We start from the raw sequence: 22001 nt of genomic DNA, 5'->3' as shown, positions 1-22001 counted from the left end.
AGGTTTCCTTGCCCATGTTTGACCTGATGCCATGTGACTTCATGGATCTGGAGCCAATGTTAAGGACTCTGAGAGCAGCCACTTCCTGTCTGTACCATTGTGCCACCATCTCTGATGTACCTACCCCTCCTGCTCAGAGGTGATGATGTAGTCTAGGACATTGCCTGGAAGGTATGATTCTGTGAGTATGATTTCTGCCATTGCCTGATTCATCTGTGAGTCAGCTTTCCCAATTGCACTATCCCTGAGATGTTAGGTCAAAATAGCTATGTTCCCACTTTCATTTCTGGTGCCTAGGTCAATGCTACCTGTTTGTCTCATTTGATTCCTTCTTTCCCTTCTAGCACTTGTTACAACTGAGTGGCTTGCTTGGCCTTAAGAGTCACATGTAGGCCAGACCAGGCAAGGACAGCAGTAAACCTTCCCTAAAGTACATCAGTATGAATGATTGGCTGTAGTTTTTTTTTGGAACAGAAGAAGCTGAGGAGGAAAAAAAGCTAACAATAATGTATAAAATTATGGTGGAGGTGGGGTGTCTATGCAGAGTGGATAGTTAGGCCACATTCCCCTTAGTTGATGGGTCTATAGTGAGAAGGCATAAATTCACAGTATGAGATTTGGAGGGGAGTTGAGAGGAAAATATTTCACTTGAAAGATTACTGGGAATCTGAACTCATGGCCTGACGGCATTGTGGACACAGAAATCTTCGTAATAGTTTAAAAATTCCATTTGTGACCCCACCATGCAACATGTTGCTATCCAAAACTATAACATCAAAATTCTGTATATGTGTAAATTTATACATTTAATCCTGTGAATTAGAGCCTATTGCTGAAACAACCCAAATTGGTTTAACATTCCACTGTAAGAGCTCTTGGAGTTTCTGTTTACATTGGGAAGGGTCTGGTTTCCATCACTGGACTTGCACTGATGTGAGTATAAGAAGACTGCTTCCCATGGTTTCCATTTATTATGAAAACAATTATTTAGTTCTGCTCGTTCTATGCTTCAGGCAAAAGCCCTTCATCAGGAATACAGGCAGGAAGCCTCCAGAGTGGAGAGATAAATGGGGGGGGGGGGGGGGGGGCGGGATGCTGGAGAGAAGGTAGCAAAGAGTACAATAGGTGAATGGGGGTGGGGGTAGACGTGATCGAGTCTGTTTCAGTACATGGTTGAAGAGCTTCAGGGCAGAGGAGATGACCTGGGGGATTGCAGTGAGAGAGAGACTCACTGAGATTCTTGTGGAGAGAGGCGGAGAACTTCTTCAAGGTCAGACTCGATCACGTCCATCCCTACCCCCATTCATCTATTGTACTCTTTGCTACCTTCTCCCCAGCCCAACCCCCCCCATTTATCTCTCCACCCTGGAGGCTTCCTGTCTCTATTCCTGATGAAGGGCTTTTGCCCGAAACATTGATTTTCCTGCTCCTCGGATGCTGCCTGACCTGCTGTGCTTTTCCAGCACCACTCTGATCTAAACTCCCTTCATCCTCTGCTGAGGAGTAAAGTGTCATATTTCCTTCTTTTATGCGTAGTACTTTCCTTGAAGTATCAAGAAGGGCATATTCTAATAGGAGCTTGTTAAGATTATGAAGGAGTTTGAAACAGTAAATGTAGAGATTGATCAACCTGTATGAAGGAAGACCATTGGGACGGCACGGTGGCACAGTGGTTAGCACCGCTGCCTCACAGCGCCAGAGACCAGGGTTCAATTCATATTGTGTGGAGTTTGCACATTCTCCCCGTGTCTGCGTGGGTTTCCTCCGGGTGCTCCGGTTTCCTCCCAAAACCCAAAAATGTGCAGGTCAGGTGAATTGGCCATGCTCAATTGCCCGTAGTGTTAGGTGAAGGGGTAAAATAGGGGAATGCGTCTGGGTGGGTTACTCTTCGGAGGGTCGGTGTGGACTTGTTGGGCCGAAGGGCCTGTTTCCACACTGTAAATAATCTAATCTAATCTATAGCTAGAGGGCATAAACATAGGACTGCAAAAGAGAATTCAAAGAAACTACTTTACTCAGAGTAGTTAGAATGTGGATTACATTGCCACAAAGAGTAGTTGAAGCAACTAGAATAGATGCATTAACAGGGAGCCTAAACAAATTAAGAAAAAACAAATAGAAATATATGCTGATGAGTGTTGTGGAAGGAGGTTCCAGCATCAAAAAAGTAAGCCATGGGGTCTGTCCCTCATGAGTTGTAAAATTATTATTATTCCTACCTAACTCACTATCTCTGACTCACTATCAAACATTTTGCTTCTTGTCTGTAATCACACTACTGTCACTAAAGGTGCACAAAAGACTCAGCAAGATGACAGCAATTCTGTAGAACTGCTGTGGACAGCTCTGCCGAACGGCCAAGGCATTCCGGTGTTTTTTGCCATCCCTGCCCAACTTATGTGGTGGAATTATTAGTTTAAAACCTTACAGAACACATATTTGTTAATATTTGGGAGTGGGAAGGATGCCAAAGGGAAAAGGAGCAAGCAAGCAGCAGCAGGGAGGACACTCCCCTGCAGCATCTACAACACCAGAGACTGCAGCAGCAGCAGCCTCTCCTGAATCCCCCCCACCCGGGAACCTGACAGACTCTCAGGAATTGGCTGCAGCAATGGAGAGACTTACCTTGAAAGTTGCGGCTGCGATTGAGGAAATCTGTGGGGAGATTCGTGCCCAGGTCCAACCTATCACATCCATGCTGCAGAAGCACGAGCAGGAGATGCACGGCCTCGGGGAGAGGCTGGTGGAGGTGGAGGGTCGAACTAAGGCCTAGGAAGCTGCGATGGAGTCCTCATCCAGTCAGATCCAAGTGCTGGAGTGAGAGGTGCGAAACCATATCAACGACCTCGAAAATCAAGGTCGGAGGACAAATCTCTGAATTGTTGGGCACCCTGAAGGTGAGGAAGGTGAGCAGCCAGTCAGTTTCTTTGAAAGCTGGTTGCTGAAGTTTTTGGGCCTTCACATGGAGTCCAGCAGGCTGCAGATTGAAAGGGCATATCGGGTTACAGTGCACAGGTCAGGGCCGGTGCAGCGTCCCCGCCCGGTCCTAGTGCACTTCCACTCAGATAAGGACATGCAAAAAGTCATAAAAGCTTCCAGATCCCTGGGAAAAGATCCTCAGGTGCTGCTGTACAAGGAGTCAAAAATAATGTTTTTCCAGGATGCTTCAGCAGCTGTAATCCGAAAGAGGAAGTCCTTCGATGAAGTTAAAACGAGGCTGAGGAACCTGGGCATCCAGTACTCCATGCGATACCCCGCAGTACTTAGTTTTAGCCACGAGGACTCAGTTTATACATTTGACTCGGCGGAAAAGGCTAAAAGCTTTGTGGACACTTTAAAATAGACGGATTAGCCTGAAGAATATGGTTAATGTTTGTTCTCTTTTCTATTTTTCCCCATGTTTTCCCTTCCTTTTTTTATTCCTTTCTTTCTCCCTAATAATTTCCTTTTTGGAAAGGGGGGGGAAAAGACTTTGTAATAAGTTGTTCCTTCTTTTTAATAACTGGATTGTCTGATGGGAAATTTTGTGGATGTTCTTTGTTGTGTCTCTTTCCTTTTTTTTGTTTGTTCTGCTTCTCTTTTAGTCACAAGTCGGGGTGACATGAAGCCAGGGATGGGTGGAGTGCTCATTCCGACTTTGTCTTTCATTCTGTTGATTTAAGGATTTTTATCTTTTTTCTGGCTGGGGCATAGTCCAGTTTGAAGGAGTTGTGAAGGAGGGGATGGGTAGGGTGAGTGCCCCTAATAGGCAGGGGTAAGAGTCTTCCATTCAAGGTTCTATAGTTGGTTTTCTTTGTAGTTTTTTGGTAGTAATAGTTGTTTATAGTTATGATAGAGTAGTTTTTGTATATATAGTTTTTTTGATTCTATGAGTCTTTATTTACTTAAGCTCGGCATTTTGTAAGCCGGGTTCTCTCTCTGAGGGGTTCAAGGGTGATTGAAAGGTGATATGGCTAAGTGTCTTATTAAATGGTGCACCTGGAACATTAAGGGAAGTCATTCGCCTATTAAAAAGAAAAAAGTGCTTTCTAGCCTTAAGAGGGAAAGGGTTGATATTGCTTCGTTGCAGGAAACCCATCTTGATGATGGAGAACACCTGAAATTACGACAGGGGGGTTATGACCAGGTATTATTTTCATCCTATACTACTAAAAGTAGGGGAGTGGCAGTACTTATCCAGAAAAATCTTCCGTTCACATTATTAGAGCAGGTGAAAGATGAGCAGGGACAGTTTGTGATACTTAAAGCCCTGATACATGGGGAGGAATATGGCATTTTAAAAGTCTACTGTCCTCCGGAGCATCCCCTCAAATTTTTGATTAGTGCTTTCTCTAAGTTGAGTGCTTTTGGAACACGGCACATTATTATAGGGGAGGATTTTAATTGTCTTTTGAATCCGACAGTGGACAGGATGCCTTTTGGGCCCCCAACTGTTTCTTTGCAGGCCAAGCAGGTGGTTGACTTACGCGAGGAGTTGGGGCTGGTGGATATTTGGAGATGTCTTCACCCTACCGGCAGGGATTTCACCTTTTTTTCAAACCCACATAAATGTCACATGAGGATTGACATCTTTCTGGCTCCCTCGGCCCTTCTGGATTCGATTATGAGTTGTAAAATTGGGAATATAACTATCTGGGATCACGCGGCAGTATATTTGGAGGTTAAGGCTAAGAGTGAAGGGCTAGGTTTGCAGAACTGGTGTTTGGATCTTTTTCTCCTTAAGGATTCCAAATTTGTGGAATACATTTTGAAGGAGTTTCTTGACTATCAACTCAGGCACGGTTAGTAGTCCGTCCATGCTATGGGAGACTGCTAAGGCCTTTGCTAGAGGATTAGCTATTTCCTATTCGGCTAGCTGGAAACGACAGAAGGAGGAACAGCAGCGTCTATTTGAGACGTGGTTGTTAGTTGCGGAGGCAGCACATTTTGCGTGACCTTCGGTGACTAAGCTACAGTGGATCACGGCCCTCTGGGCTGCCTCAAATTCAATACTGACACAAAACGCAAAGAAAGAACGTGCTTTTGCTTTTCAGAGGCTGTTCGAATATGGGGATAGGCCAGGGAAGTATTTAGCGTACCTGACTAGGAAAAAGCGTGCTCCCCAATCCATTACTGCAGTCAGAGACAGTGCCGGGGTCCTTACATACGATGCTAGAAAGATTAATGAGGCTTTTTGGAGATTTTACTCTGAATTGAATCAGTCTGAAGGTTGCGAAGACAGGAGAACTAAAATGGAGACCTTTTTTAAGAACCTGGACCTTCCAGGGGTAACCGTGGAACAGGCCTCTCTCCTTAATGCCCCCTTGACAGTTCAGGAAATACAGGAGGCAGCTAGGCAACTACAGAATGGGAAAGGGCCTGGCCCTGATGGTCTTCCGGGTGAGTTTTATAAGGAGTTTATAGGGATTTTGTCAGGGCCGATGTTGGGGATGTACAATCACTCCTATATGCATGAACACCTACTATCATCTTTGAGAGAAGCTAATATTTCCTTAATTCTTAAGAAGGGGAAGGTTTCTGAGAATTGTGCCTCATACAGGCCCATCTCTCTATTAAATTAAGACTTCCAAGATTCTGTCTAAGATCCTGGTGCTGAGATTGGAAATGGTGTTGCCCCATATTATTAAAGAAGACCAGACAGGCTTTATAAGGGGCCGTAGGTCCTCTAATAATATCAGAAGGTTGCTGAATATGGTCCAAGTTTGTCAGCAACGATCGATTCAGGGGTTGGTGATTTTCTTAGATGTAGAGAAAGCATTTGACAAAGTGGAATGGCCATATCTTTTTTATGTCTTAGAACGGTTTGGGTTGGGTGGAGTCTTTGCTAGGTGGGTGGAGGTTTTATATCGCCACCCTCTGGCTGCGGTCATCACCAACGGGTGAAGTCTGGGAATTTTAAGATTGGTCGGGGTAGTCGGCAAGGCTGCCCCTCTCACCGTTGTTGTTTACGTTGGTGATTGAGCCGCTGGCAGAGGCCATTCGTCAGAACGTCCACATAACCACTCCGGAAGTGCGATCGAGGGCACACAAGATCACACTGTATGCGGATGATGTCCTTCTGTTTTTATCCAACCCGATGACCTCCGTACCCCATTTGATAAAATGTATCAATTCATTTCGGGCTATTTCAGGATATAAGATCAACTTTGCAAAATTGGAGGCTATGCCTTTGGTGAACCTTAAGGATGTGCCAGAAGTTGAAGGTGGCTCTAAGTTCCCTTTTAAGTGGTCACGGGCAGGGTTCCAATACCTGCGCACTTTTATTACCTCTAGGTTTGATCTGTTATTTCGGACTAACTTTGCTCACTTGCTCGACAATATTAGGCGAGATCTCCAGAGATGGGAGGCTCTTCCAATTTCATGGCTGGGCCGAATATCTCTCATAAAGATGAATGTTCTTCCTCGTTTGCTTTATCCCATGCATATGCTCCCTATAATGTTTCCCAGGTCAACGCTGAGGAAGCTTATGGGGTGGTTTGGTTCCTTTGTCTGGCATCGTGGGCGGCCCCCTCATCAAACTTACTAAATTGCAGTTGCCTCAAGGAGGGGGAGGAGTTGATTTCCCAGACATCAGAAGGTATCAATTGGGTTCCCTGCTGTCCTTTGTCTGTGATTGGGCAGGTAATGATCTAAACTCAATATGGCTGGATATTGAGGCCTCCCAAGCAAAGTGCCCTCTTATGGGCGGCACGGTGGCACAGTGGTTAGCACTGCTGCCTCACAGCGTCAGAGACCCGGGTTCAATTCCCGCCTCAGGCGACTGACTGTGTGGAGTTTGCACGTTCTCCCCGTGTCTGCGTGGGTTTCCTCCGGGTGCTCCGGTTTCCTCCCACCATCCAAAGATGTGCAGGGTCAGGTGAATTGGCCATACTAAATTGCCTGTAGTGTTAGGTAAGGGGTAAATGTAGGGGTATGGGTGGGTTTCGCTTCGGCGGGTCGGTGTGGACTTGTTGGGCCGAAGGGCCTGTTTCCACACTGTAATCTAATCTAATCTAATCTAATCTTAACCTATTATTCATGGATAAGATGAGGACAGCTATGGACCACTGCCAGAACCCCATTGCCATTAGTACAGTCAGGGCCTGGAGGGCGATGCGTCAGAGTGAGGGTTGTTTATCCAAGACTTTGCCACTTACACCTACAGTTGGCATGCCTGGGTTCCGACCAGGGATGATGGACTCAGGGTTCAAACTATGGGCAGCGAGAGGAGTTTCTAATTTGGGAGACTTGTTTGAGGGGAGGTTATGATGTCTTTTGAGCAACTGAGCCGCAAATGCAGGTTGCCCAGCAGAGACCTTTTTCTGTTTTTTTCAGGTTAGGGATCTCATCCAGAAGAAGACTATGCTTCTCACTTACCCCTATAAGCCCGATACAGAGAGGTTGTTGCTACGTTCCACAAGCATCCTTTCGGTTAGTGCCCTCTATCGCCTGCTGGGTGGCAAGGCCTGGCAGGATATTAACCAATTATGTGAGGTCTGGGAGCAAGATCTGGGAGTGGAGATCTCTTCTGAAACATGGGAGAACATATGGGAGAATACTCGAAAGATCTCAATCTGTAATAGGACATGCGCTACGCAGTTAAAAGTTCTGCACAGGACTCATCTGGCACCAGACCGTCTGGCGAAGTTTAAAAAAGGGGCATCTTCAGTGTGCCCCAAATGTAAAATAAGTGTAGGTACTCTTACCCATTGCTTCTGGACATGCCACAGGCTTCGTGCTTATTGGAACACTGTGGCAGGAGAGATAGGGAGGGTATTGAAGTCAAAGTAGACCTGATATCTCTCCTCTTAGGTCTACCGAATTTACCATCTTTAGACGGGCATGGGAAGAAACTATTTAATATTCTTGCACGCTGTGCACGGAAGAATATTCTGATGAATTGGGTGTCTGAGAACCCGCCGGGCTTGCTGGGATGGCAGAAATTAATTATGGAGCATATTCCCTTGGACTTTTTTTACAAACATGGTGCACTACATAACAGACAATTTTTATAAGACATGGCAGCCCTACTTGAGTTATTTGGATATAGATTTGTCAGTTATCTTAACTAGGGCGATTGTTTAACCAGGATGATTAGATTTGTCAACCCCTGGGCCCTGGAGGGGGTCTCCCGAGTTAATACGGGTATGTATGCAATATTCCCGTTCCTTTGTTTAGGAGCCTTGCGCCGAGCATAGCTGTTCTGTATTTTGTGATTTTTGTTGTTTTTTTTTGCTTTTCTTTTTTTTTGGTGTTGCTTTGCACAGTGTTAGGGTTTGCTTTGTATTATAGAGTAGGTTGGTAGTTAATAGTTAGTAATTGTATTGTAATTTGTGTTTTTTTTATTACATTGATATTTGTGATTGTTTTTTTTCAATAATTTTATATGTTTGTAAAGTTAAAAAATTTGCTAATAAATATATTTACAACAAAAAAGTGCACAATAAGCATCCTGGAAATAGCTGTAAATCAGGAATTCAAAGGAACTCAAGGAAATTACAATTACCAGGGAAGTAGTACTGAGCAAATTGTTGGAACTGCGAGTTGACAAGTTCTCAAGTCCTGATGGATTTCAGACAAGTGGGCGGCACGGTGGCACAGTGGTTAGCACTGCTGCCTCACAGCGCCAGAGACCCGGGTTCAATTCCCGCCTCAGGCGACTGACTGTGTGGAGTTTGCACGTTCTCCCCGTGTCTGCGTGGGTTTCCTCCGGGTGCTCCGGTTTCCTCCCACAGTCCAAAGATGTGCAGGTCAGGTCAACTGGCCGTGCTAAATTGCCCGTAGTGTTAGGTGAAGGGGAATGGGTCTGGGTGGGTTGCGTTTCGGCGGGGTGGTGTGGACTTGTTGGTCCAAAGGGCCTGTTTCCATACTGTAAGCAATCTAATCTAATCTAATCTAATCTAAAAGTCTCTTAAAAGAAATAGCCAGTGAAGTCGTTGATGCATTGGTTTTAATTTTACAGAACTCATTAGAATTAGGGAAAATTTCTTTAGATGAGAAAATAACCAATGTAAATCCTTTATTTGAAAAGGGAAGGAGGAAGAGAGCAGGAAATTACAGTTTAGTTAACTTAACATCTGTCATGTGGGAAATGTTAAAAGCTTTAGTCAAAGATACTTGAACTCGGATCAGTTCAAGGTAATTTGGCAGAGCCAACATGGTTTTGTCAAAGGGAAATCATGTTCAGTTAATTTATTGGAATTCTATGAAGAAGTAACTTGTGTTGTAGATAAAGGGGAACCAGCAGACACATTGCATTCAGTTTCCCAGAAGGCATTTGACAACATTATTGTGGAAAATAAAGCTCATGATGTAGGGGGTAGCATATTGGCAGGTATAGAAGGTTGTCTTGCTAACAGGAAGCAGAGAATTGGAGCAAATGAGTTTTTTTCAGGCTGGCAAAATGTCATGAGTGGTGTACCTCAGAGTCTGGTACTGGGGCCTCAATTCTTCGCAATTTATAAATGATTTGGTTGAAGAGATCAAATGTGTAAAAGATACATTTGCTGATGACATAAAGGTAAGAAAGTGAGTTTTTTGGAAGACTTAAGGAACCTACAAGTGATATAGATAGGTTGAGTGAGTGGTCACAGATCTGGCAAATGGAGTACAAATGGAAAGTGGCAAATTGCCCATTTTTGCAGAAAGGATAAAAAATAAGCATATTATCTAAATAGTGAGAGGTTGTCGATTGCCTTATGAGGAAGCAGTAGACAGGCTATTGGGCCTGTATCCTCAAGTGGTTAGAAGAGTTAAAGGTGATCTTTTTGAAACATAGAAGTTCCTGTGGGGACTTGACTGGGTGGATGTTTTCTCTTGTTAGCAAATCTAGAACTAGGGGTCATAGTTTAAAAATCAAAGGTTGCCCATTTAAAGCAGAGCTGAGGAAAACATTTTTCCCCGAGGGCCGTGAATCTTAGAATTCACTTCCTCAAAAGGCAATGGATGCAGAAATTTTAGGATAGAGGCAAATACATTTTTGATTACCAAAGGGTTGAAAGGTTATTGGGATAGGCAGAGGTGTGGAGTTGAAGTTAAAATCTGAACAGCCATGACCTTACTAAATGGTGGAGCAGGCTTGAGGGACCTAGTGGCCTACTCTTGTTCCTTTCTTGTATGTTTGTATATACCTCATCGCCAACTCTCTCAATGACTTCATCATTGTTAACAATCAGATTACTTATCTGATAATCAGTACTGGAAGTACAGAAATTTTCTCCAGTTCAGTATTTGGAAGATGGAAACTATTGTTTTGGTTCCCTCTCCAAATTATTTTCTCAGTTAGAGATTCCAAGTCTCTAACAATAGACTGAGGTTAACCCAGTCTGCTCACAACCCTATAGCATTATTTGATCCAGACATGACCTTCCGCCACACATCTGCGTAATTAATAAAATTATTATCTTTCTGTCTTGGCAATACCACTTGACAAACTTATTTCAGCACTTCCACAGAAAGTCTTATTCATGCTTTCATTATCGCTGGACTTGACAATTCCAATATGCTCCAGGCTGGTCTTCCATATTTTACCCTCCATAAACTTGAAGTTATCCAGAGCCTGGACTCCCCATGTCTTAAATTGCACCAATTCCACTATCATCCTTAGGCTCATTGACTTACTTTGGCTCCTGGTTAGACAATGTCTTATAATACCATCCCCTTGTTTTCTAATCCCATCATTGACTCAGCCCTCCCTATCCATGTAATATTTCAGGTTCCCAACCCTCTGAGCTATCAGTGTTTATGTGATTTGGGCAGCCTGAACAGTCTCAATTTGAATCACTCCATCATTGGTGGTTGTACATTCAGTTGCCTGGGCCTGCAAATCTGGGTTTCCAGCCCGACAACTCTTCACCACATTTTCCTCCTTTAAAATATTCCTCAAAATCTACTACTTTGATTTAGCTTTTGTCAATTGATCTAATATCTCCTAATGTGGCTCAATGCCATATTTTGTTTGATAATACATCTGTGAAGCATCTTGGAATGTTCTTTTATATTAAAGACACTATATAAATATACGTTGTTGTTGTTCTCACTCATTCTCAGTCATCACTGACTGCAACTCACTCTCAGACATTGGTTTCCATCTGTAACTCACTCCCAGATGTTGTTTCCCTCTGTAACCCACTCCGAGAAGTTGGAAACTGTCTGTAACTCATTCCCAGACGTTGGTTACTGTCTGTTAAGTCACCCTAAAGCATTGGATTCTGACTGGAACTCATTCCAAAAAATAGGTTTCCATCTGTGACTCATTCCAAGATGTCGGTTACATGCTCTATTGCTTCCCTTGTATCTCCTCAGCGTTCCGTTGACTGCATGAATCCTTTCTCGCAGGAGCTGAACCAGCTAGCTGAATATCTTCAGGTGAGCACAATTCATTTTCAACATTTCCCAGCGACACTGGAACAGGCTGCATGAAATGGGGGATTATGTTCCACGGTTCCAGTAATATTTTGTTATATTTTCCTGCTAATAATCTCAGTTCACTATTAACAGTAGAAATGCCTTTTACTGGGATTTGACATTGGCACAAGAGACTGACATTTAGTGATGATAATTGATGTGTCCTGGAGTGACTGGTATTGTCTGAAGTTCATTGATTGGCTACCGACTACACTGAACCACAGATATCACGGCACTGACCTTTCACCTCTTCAAACCTAATGGTCTCCCCAGTGGGAAACTGGGTGATGCAGTGGGTCAAATAACTGTTGCTGACAGGGACCAAGAAGGTTTTTAATTTTGTTGACTTTGTTTCATCATTAGGAGATGCAGCAGCATAGTGGTAGTGCCATTGAACTAGCAAGATAGATACCCCATGACAAAGCTCTGGAGTTTAGGGTTCAATACATACCATGGCAGATAGTGAAATTTGAATTTCACTAAAAAACTATGCTTGGAGGACAATATCCTGTCACTCAGTCACCCTGGCTGTACAACACGAAACAGAGAGTTTCTAATGAGAGGGAGTTTCTCAAAATGGAGAACTGTGACCAGTGGTGTTCCATAGGGATCTGTGTCAGGACCACTGTTGTTTGTGATAAACATACATGATCTGGAGGAAGGTGTACATTAGCAAGTTTGCAGGTGACACCAAGATTGGTGGAGTAGCAGATAGTGAAAGAGACTGTGAGAGAATGCTGCACAATATAGATAGATTGGAGAGTTGGGCAGAGAAATGGCAGATAGAGTTCAATCCGCGCACATGCGAGGTGATGCATTTTGGAAGATCCAATTCAAGAGCGAACTATATGGTAAATGGAAAAGCCCTGGGGAAAATTGATGTACAGAGAGATCTGTGTGTTCAGGTCCATTGTACCCTGAAGGTGGCAGCGCAGATTGATAGAGTGGTCAAGAAGGCAGATATCACGCTTTCCTTCATCAGACTGGGTATTGAGTACAAGAGTTGGCAGGTCATGTTACAGTTGTATAGGACTTCGGTTCGGCCACATTTGGAATACGGTGTACAGTTCTGGTCACCACATTACCGAAAGGATGTGGATGCTTTGGAGAGGGTGCAGAGGAGGTTCACCAGGATATTGCCTGGTATGGAGGGAGCTAGCTATGAAGAGAGGCTGAATAGATTAGGGTTATTTTCATTGTAAAGATGAAGTTGGGTGGGGGGGGGGGACCTGATTGAGGTCTACAAAATCATGAGAGGTATAGACAAGGTGGATAGCAAGAAGCTTTTCCCCGGAGTGGGGGACTCAATTAATGGGGGTCACAAGTTCAAGGTGAGAGGGGAAACATTTAGGGGAGATATGCATGTAAAGTACTTTATGCAGAGAGTGGTGGGTGCCTGGAATGCATTGCCAGCGAAGGTGGTAGAGATGGGCATGTTAGCGTCATTTAAGATTTCCCAAGACAGATACATGAATGAACAGGGAGCAGAGGGATACAGATCCTTGGAAAATAGGTGACAGGTTTCGATAGAGGATCTGGATTGGCCCAGACTTGGAGGGCCGAAGGGCCTGGTCCTGTGCTGTAATGTTCTTTGTTCTTTGTTTACATGTGCACAGTACTCTAGCTCATGGCAAGCCAACACAGAGTCAGTTCCTGAACTGAGGCGATTCTGAATCCTGGTTATGTATATTTTTTTCTTTATGTGTGTGCAGGTGTAGGACACAGTGAAGAACAACAAGTGCGTAGGCCTTTATTTATATTCCACCACCAGGAAGAAGGAAAACCCCAGAGTGGCCAGTGACAAGCAACGTCCTTCTCGACAAAGGGCAGTGCTTCCTCTGGTTATATATATATGTTTAAAATTCTAAATCTCCTTTTTTTAATTTTATTAAACAGTACAGTTTACAATCCAATTAGCATTAACAGCTGTATACAGAGAAACAGCAATTTTACAAAGGAGAGGAGCAGCAAAGCCGGGCCCCAAACCCTAATGTTCAACCAGTTTTCAGGGAAATGAGGACAAACCTCAAATCCCCTTCGTCTGGTTATTTTTTTCCCTCTCGTTATCCCTTTTTTACTCTAAATCTCCTGGTTGTATTTTCTTTTCCTTTCTTTCCCCTAAAATGCCCACACTCCCGCTTAACTGTGGTAATGAGTATTTTTGCCCCAGTACCCATGTGGTGTGTGTGGCAGGTGTGAGACACAGTGAAAGACACAAGGTGCATGAATCTTTATTCAATTTCCACCACCAGGAAGAAAGGAAACACCTGAGTGGCCAGTGACAAACAGTGCCCTTCTCAGAGGGCATTGCTGCGTGATCAAACACTGAAGGAGAGGGCAGGGATTAAATCAAAATAGAGTTGGAGGGGGAAATAATACCCTCCACTCTCTGCGGTGCCCACCTCTCCCTTAAAATCTCGAGGGTGTTGGTGGACACCGCGCGCTCCTTCTCCAGAGACACCCGGGCTCTAACGTAACCGCGGAAGACGGGCAGGCAGTCGGCCCTAATGACCCCCTCCACGGCCCGCTGCCTGGACCTGTTTATGGCCAGTTTGGCCAGGCCCAGGAGCAGCCCCACGAGGAGGTCCTCTGACTTACCCTTCCCCCTCTGCACCAGGTGCCCAAAGATCAGGAGCGTGAGACTGAAATGCAACCAAAAAACAAAGGAGAAAGTATTTAAGAAAGTCAAAAAGGGAGTGCAAACACCCACACCCAATGTATACACGGTCCATGGACTCCACAGCACCACAGAACAAGCAGTTGGGCTGGGAGTCTGTGAACCACCGCAATCTGCGGTTGCAGGGGACTGCTGCGTGCAGCACCCTCCATGCCAGATCCCCAAGAGAAAGGGGGAGGACTCCCGCGTAGAGGGCCCTCCACTAGGGATCCCCACCGCCCGGTGGCAAATGGGCACGCCAAGGCGTGTCCGGACGGTGGATGAGGGAGAAGAGGTGGACGGTGTGCAGCAGCAGTCTATACAGGGCCCACTGTTTTATGTTCCTAGAAGGGGCAAAACTAAAATTCTGGAGGCGGCTCAGGTTGTGGGGCACAGGCTCCCACAGGAAGTACGGGACCTTGGGGCCAATGTGAAATTCCGTACGGACAGGGGTGAGCGCGGACTGGATTTTACCGCACACCTGAGTATCCTCCAACTGGTGCACTACATCGGGTCCGAGCACTGCCGTTTTAAAGCAACGGATGGCAGTGGCCATGTACCGGATGTCTACCGCTGCCCTGCTCGCTATGTCCTGCGGCAGCGTCCAGCCCAGGCTCCCAGCACTCAGCATGTCTCCGACCCTGGTCACCCTCCGCGAGTACGGGGGTGCGGATTCCGGAGCAACGGCTCCCTGATGACAGCCACTACTCCTGCTGGAGGGTAGGCGCAATGCGATTTGACCAAGTGCCAGACAGTGATGAGGTCCTGGTAAAAGACAGGACCTTATAGTCAATGGGATCCACCTGGTTCCGAGCACTAATCAGGAATAAAGAGCTGGCCAAATAGTAACAATTCTTGGGGGAAACGCTCATTGGGTTCACTAATGTCTTTTAAGGAAGGAAATTTGCCAACCTTACATTGTCTGGCCTACATGTGACTCTAGACCCACAGCAATGTGGTTGACTCTTAACTGTCTCCTGGGCATAAATACTTACCTTACAAAATCACTAGGGACTTGCTACCACTCCACTGCACCTTTGCTTCTTTAAGTGAGGAAATAAGAGCGGTGAGACCTCTCCTTATCGGCTGTCATTGCCATGTTTCAACAGAATTTGCTCTCTCTATGCCTTCCGTTGTTTGCTTGGTGATTCACTGAGAGAGGCAGTAGGATAGTCGGACTTGACCTCGTTTGGTCTTGAACTTGTTAAATGGGGGGCTAGTGGGAATTAGTTTGTGTTGCTGAGAGTTACAGTGGGCCCTGTGATAGCAGGTTTGTGTGGCTGAGAGTTACAGTGGGCCCTGTGACAGCAGGTTTGTGTTGCTGGGAGTTACAGTGGGCCCTGTGACAGTGGGTTTGTGTTGCTAGGAGTTACAGTGGGCCCTGTGACAGTGGGTTTGTGTTGCTGGAGTTACAGTGGGCCCTGTGACAGTGGATTTGTGTTGCTGGAAGTACAGTGGGCCCTGTGACAGCGGGTTTGTGTTGCTGGAGTTACAGTGGGCCCTGTGACAGTGGGTTTGTGTTGCTGGGAGTTACAGTGGGCCCTGTGACAGCAGGTTTGTGTGGCTGAGAGTTACAGTGGGCCCTGTGACAGCGGGTTTGTGAGGCTGAGAGTTACAGTGGGCCCTGTGAGGGCAGGTTTGTGTTGCTGGGAGTTACAGTGGGCCCTGTGACAGTGGGTTTGTGTTGCTGGAATTACAGTGGGCCTTGTGACAGCGGGTTTGTGTTCTGGAATTACAGTGGGCCCTGTGACAGTGGGTTTGTGTGGCTGAGAGTTACAGTGGGCCATGTGACAGTGGGTTTGCGTTGCTGGAGTTACAGTGGGCCCTGTGACAGTGGGTTTGTGTTGCTGGAATTACAATGGGCCGTGTGACAGCAGGTTTGTGTTGCTGGAGTTACAGTGGGCCCTGTGACAGCGAGTTTGTGTTGCTGGAGTTACAGTGGGCCCTGTGACAGTGGGTTTGTGTTGCTGGAGTTACAGTGGGCCCTGTGACAGCGAGTTTGTGTTGCTGGAGTTACAGTGGGCCATGTGACAGTGGGTGTGTGTTGCTGGAATTACAGTGGGCCCTGTGACAGTGGGTTTTTGTGTTGCTGGAATTACAGTGGGCCCTGTGACAGTGGGTTTGTGTTGCTGGAATTACAGTGGGCCCTGTGACAGTGGGTTTGTGTTGCTGGAATTACAGTGGGCCTTGTGACAGTGGATTTGTGTTGCTGGAATTACCGTGGGCCCTGTGACAGTGGGTTTGTGTTGCTGGAATTACCGTGGGCCCTGTGACAGTGGGTTTGTGTTGCTGGAATTATAGTGGGCCCTGTGACAGTGGGTTTGTGTTGCTGGAATTACAGTGGGCCTTGTGACAGTGGATTTGTGTTGCTGGAATTACAGTGGGCCCTGTGACAGTGGGTTTGTGTTGCTGGAATTACAGTGGGCCCTGTGACAGTGAGTTTGTGTTGCTGGAATTACAGTGGGCCCTGTGACAGTGGGTTTGTGTTGCTGGAATTACAGTGGGCCTTGTGACAGTGGATTTGTGTTGCTGGAATTACAGTGGGCCCTGTGACAGTGGGTTTGTGTTGCTGGAATTACCGTGGGCCCTGTGACAGTGGGTTTGTGTTGCTGGAATTACAGTGGGCCCTGTGACAGTGGGTTTGTGTTGCTGGAATTACAGTGGGCCTTGTGACAGTGGATTTGTGTTGCTGGAATTACAGTGGGCCCTGTGACAGTGGGTTTGTGTTGCTGGAATTACAGTGGGCCCTGTGACAGTGAGTTTGTGTTGCTGGAGTTACAGTGGGCCCTGTGACAGCGGGTTTGTGTTGCTGGAGTTACAGTGGGCCTTGTGACAGTGGATTTGTGTTGCTGGAATTACAGTGGGCCCTGTGACAGTGGGTTTGTGTGGCTGGAGTTACATTGGGCCCTGTGACAGTGAGTTTGTGTTGCTGGAGTTACAGTGGGCCCTGTGACAGCGGGTTTGCATTGTTTGGGTTATAATGTGCCCTGGAAAGAGTAAGTTTATGTTGCCAGGGTTACGATTGGCTCTGTGTCAATAAGTTTGTGTTGTCAGGGTTACAATTGACCTGTTGACAGTAAGTTTGTGTTGCCAAGGTTATGATGGACCCTGCGGCAGTGTGTGTATGTTACTAGGGTTATAATGGTCCATGGCTGCTTGAGTTTGCACAGAATCCCTTTTAGCAGTGGGTAAGTAAAGGGGATTTGTTCTCTGTTGCAGGAAGCTTTACAACGTGAACAGCTCCTGGAACAGAAGCTGGAGACACTGCAGTATCTGCTGACACACACTCAGCTCCTCTCGGACAATGTCTGGCAGGTACAAACTTCACCTTTTCCCCATTTGCTGTATAAATTATAGGCCTGATTTTAACTCATTCAAAACCAGGTCAGGTTGTAAGGATTCCTCACTGCAGAGTTTGGGGAAAGTGCTGTATCTCTTCATCACAGGTCAGTGGTCCATGACAGAGAATTGCATTGTAAGGAATCTTCTCTCAGCTGATCAATTTCAGCATGATTAGATTAGGTTAGATTAGATTCCTTACAGTGTGGAAACAGGCCCTTTGGCCCAACAAGTCCACACCGACCCACCGAAGAGTAACCCACCCAGACTCATTTCCCTCTGACTAATGTACCTAACACAGTGGGCAATTTAACATGGCCAATTCACCTGCGCGGCACATCTCTGGACTGTGGGAGGAAACCAGAGCACCCAGAGGAATCCACATAGTTGGTCGCCCGAGACTGGAATCGAACCTGGGAACCCTGGTGCTGTGAGACAGCAGTGCTAACCACTGAGCCACTGTGCTGCCCCACAAAAACTTAATGTAGTTCAATACTGTCAATGATCAAAAATCAATCAGAAAAACATACATGTGAATCAGAATTATAGGGTCTGGTGTCAGCTGAACAAACTCAGTGACAGGAAATAAGTGTATTTATTAACTGTCCTGTATAATGGCCCAGCAAGGCACTCAGCTGTATTTGACCATCATCTTCTCAAAGGAAATTAGGAATGTGCAATAAATGCCTGTCTTCCCAGGTCTATTCCTTCTCATCTTTGCTGCCATGATGCAGACTTTCAGGTTCTGTGACAGAAGTGAAAGTTAATTGGCCCACATGCTGATTGAGGTGCACAGACCCTCCAAGTTTTCGAATCTGTCACACAACAGCAAAAAGTGTGTTTGTTGGGAATCAGCAGGGATAAATATCTTTCGGAATGGGATGAGATTGTGTGGTAGGGAGCAGAGTCAGTAGTAGATCTGCAGTTGGGTGGTACAGGATTAGTAGTGAATGTACACCAATACTCCCCGCTATTTATTTGGTTTGGACTGGAAAAATCTTTGGAGAAACATGTGTGGCGTATTGGTGCAAAAGTGGTATTTTCCCACCAGGCCACTACTTTGGTACCACAGAAAGTGAAATCACCAGGAAACCATAATGTTTATATCACTCAACTGGGATCCCCATTGCTGTTTTATCATAATCATGCGCTTAATCAGGTAAACATAAATCACATTCTCCCTCTCTCAAACCCACTACTCCAATGTACTCTCCCTGCCACACATTCTCCATTCCACACAAACTCCCTTCATTGTATTCTTGCCCACCCCCCCCCCCCATACTCTTCCACCCTCCCATACCTTCCACCTCCTTCCCTTGCATTCTCCCTCACTTCGCTCAATTGGTCCCTCCCTTTCACTCTCCCTCTCCCCTGTGTCAAGCTCTTGCTGGGTTGCCCTCCTTTCCCCTTGCACTGACAATCATCTTCTCTCAAAACCATCTACATTCCCTCTCTTGCTCATATGCTGACTTTTTCCTTTGTGCTGTTCCCCTCCTCCCTTGCATTTTTCCCTCCTTTGTACCTCATCTCTTACCCTGGATTAAGAAAAAGGTAATGACCGTGTGTACAGAAAGTTGATGTGGTAACTGATGGTCTTCTGTTTTAGTGATACTTATGTTAGCTCCAATAACATACGAATGAGACATGGGTTGAATAGTAGTACAGAACCCAGTGAATGTTTCCCAGCCTGCCCAGCTGTGGTCTTCTGGTTACTGCTTTGAAGCCAATGGCCTTGACCATATGGGAGTAGGATGATGTGAATTCACCACTGCATGCTTTCCCCACAGGACACTCAGGCTGAATGTGCAGATCTGACATTGAAAAGCAGAGGATCATTCAGAACAGACTTGGAAATCAGGACTGAACGTAAAATCACAAAGGTGAAGATGGAGGGCCTACAAAGTAAGGGCAATCAGGAGCTTCTCACTCCACTGAAAGTAGAGAACACAGAAGGGGAGAGAAAAGATGGTGAGGAAACTCCAGATGGCAAAGATACAGCCTCACTTGATGCTGACATGGAGGATGGGCTGAACAAGAAACGCCGACGACCCACTCTACGCAAAGGTGCGACCTAAGGTCAGGGGAATTGTGGTCAAAGGACTTGGGCAGAGGAACTGGGTTCAGGGGAACTTGGGGCAGGAAGACATGGGGCTAGGAGACTGAGGGCAAGGGTCTGGGGACAGGGGATTGGGGGTAGGAGAATTGGAGCTAATTGAGGCTGGGGAAAGAGTGGGAGAACTGGATTCAGGGAGAATTGAGCAGGAGGAGATGGGGCAAGGAGGCTCGGGTAATAGGTCTGGGGACAGGGAGATTCAGGGTGGGAAGATTGTGGCTTGGAACTTGGGACAACAGAACTAGGTTTGATGACATGGAGACTAGGAGCAGCTAAAACTAAGGGCAGGGGGTACTGGCCTTTGGGAGCAGGGGGGCTGAGGGCAAGGGGACTGCTGCAGAGAATGGGGTATGTTACCTTTATCTCTCTCTTCATTTCTCTCTATGTCATTTTCTGTCTGTTTATTTTTCTTTTGGATTATCTGTCCCTGTCTGTGTGCATCTCACTCTCATTTTCACACTCTGTCTGCTTGCCTCTTGTTTTGTCTGTCATTCCCACTGTCTTTGTTCATCTGTGTGTATTTATATTTCTTCTGCTCTCTCTTTCTCATGCACGGTGACTATCATGTTGTCTTGTGGCTCTCTCTCTTTGTTTCTCTGTCTGTCTCCATCCCCCTCACTCTCTATTGCATTCTAGCACTCACTCATTGTTCCTCCTTGTCTCCGTTTCTCTGGATCTCTCTCTCTCTCTCTCTCTCTCTCTCTCTCTCTCTTTCTCTCTCACTCACTCTCTCGGATAAATAAGCTGTGCTGGTCCTGTTCCGAAACAGCTTGGTTTCTTTTGGAGGATTTACTTCTGCTAGCCTGATGTGTGGTTACTGAAGGATAGTGCCATCTTGTGCAGGAATAACCTGTGGTTCTGCTCGGTGTGCTGACTTGTGGCTTTCCTCTTACATATCTATGAAAGACTGAGAATTCTGTCCCAGGGGTCTAAGGATGCTCAATTGCTATTCATGAGTGTATTTCAGACTGAGATCAATAGATTCTTGGGGGCTAAGAGAATCCAAGGATATGGGATAGTCTGTGTAGTTGATGTAGCAGATCAGCTGTGATTGTACTCAATGGAGCACCAGGTTCAAGGAGCTGGAGGAATACTCCAGTTTCATAAGATCTTCTGTGATCGCTCTCATTGAAAGGTATGACTGATATGTCTTTTATCAATCAAAGTTTATTGTAATTTTCTGTTGCAGAGAAAAGACTTCAGGAATCGAAGATTCTGCGTAAACAAGCTATGATTAGAGACATGAGCGGTAACTCAGCCCCAAATTATTTTCCTTAAGTTACTGTGGCCATACACTCAATTCCTCATTCCTAGCCCCGCCTTGAAATTGCTGATTCTACCCCCCCTCCCCCTGTCGCCTGAAGGCGTCAACACCCCTCCCCGAAGCCTGAAGATGTTGAATACTCCCCCCCGCCATCGCCTGAAGGTGTCGACTCCCCTCCTCTCTTGCCTGAAGGTGTCGACACCCCTCCCCCTGTCGCCCGAAGGTGTCAACACCCCTCCCCGTCGCCTGAAGGTGTTGAATCCTACCCCCCCACCATCACCTGAAGGTGTCGACACCCCTCCCCCTGTCGCCTGAAGGTGTCGACACCCCTCCCCGTCGCCTGAAGGTGTCGACCTCCTTCCCCCCCATCGCCTGAAGGTGTTGAATCCTCCTCTCCCCCCACCATCTCCTGAAGGTGTCGACTCTACCATCCCTCAACCCCCCATCGGCTTGAGGTATCGACTCTCTACCATTACTTCGAAGTGTTGACTCCATCTCGCAACCCCTCGCCCCACCCCCCCCCCCCTCCCCACCCATGGCCTGAGGACATTGACTCTCTCCCATCGCCTGAAGGTGCTTACTTTTCCCCCCTGCCATTCCCCCTCCCATTGCCTGAAGGTGTTGACATCCCCCCCCCCCATTGACTGAAGATGTTGACTCCCCTCCCTCCACTCCTCCCCCATCGCCTGAAGGTGCTGACTTGCCCCCCTGCCATTCCCTCTCCCATTGCCTGAAGGCAATGACTCTTCTCCATCCCCCCACCCTTCGCCTGAAGATATTGATTCTCCCCTCATCACTGGAAGGTGTTAACATTCTCCCACCAACCCCTCCCCACTCTCCCCTCCCCCCCACCATATCACCCAAAGTTGCTGACTCTTCTGCCTTCATCTATCCCCATCCTTTGACAGAACATAGAACATTACAGCTCAGTACAGGCCCTTTGCCGCCCTGTCATACTAATCTGAAGCCCATCCCACCTGCACTATTCCATGTACGTCCATATGCCTGTCCAATGACGACTTAAATGCACTTAAAGTTGGTGAATCTACTACCATTGCAGGCAAAGCATTCCATACATTACTACTCGCTGAGTAAAGAAACTACTTCTGACATCTGTCTTATACCTATCTCCCCTCACTTTAAAGTTGTGTCCCCTCGTGTTTGCAGTCCCCATACTTGGAAAAAGACTCTCCCTGTCCACCGTATCTAACCCTCTGATTATCTTATATGTCTCTATTAAGTCA

At 46.3% G+C, this 22001-nt stretch overlaps 1 protein-coding gene across 7 annotated transcripts in view; it reads left to right on the top strand.

The window, feature by feature from the left end:
• Window positions 1-22001, top strand: part of ccdc136b (coiled-coil domain containing 136b) — an 87743-nt gene that overhangs the window by 20375 nt on the left and 45367 nt on the right. For 6 of the 7 annotated variants that reach the window (XM_043713899.2, XM_043713898.2, XM_043713902.2 and 3 more), the window contains 4 exons: window positions 11284-11346; window positions 17261-17356; window positions 19168-19444; window positions 20683-20742. In XM_043713899.2, coding sequence (XP_043569834.2) covers window positions 11284-11346; window positions 17261-17356; window positions 19168-19444; window positions 20683-20742 — 496 coding nt within the window. The remainder of the gene's footprint in view (window positions 1-11283; window positions 11347-17260; window positions 17357-19167; window positions 19445-20682; window positions 20743-22001) is intronic. The other variant, XM_087999475.1, reaches the window with a different exon arrangement.

Source organism: Chiloscyllium plagiosum, unplaced genomic scaffold (assembly GCF_037043375.1).
Source record: "Chiloscyllium plagiosum isolate Xiang-an unplaced genomic scaffold, Cpla_swu_hap1 HiC_scaffold_23, whole genome shotgun sequence".
Lineage (NCBI taxonomy): Eukaryota > Metazoa > Chordata > Chondrichthyes > Orectolobiformes > Hemiscylliidae > Chiloscyllium > Chiloscyllium plagiosum.
This window is presented reverse-complemented; position numbering and strand designations above follow the sequence as displayed.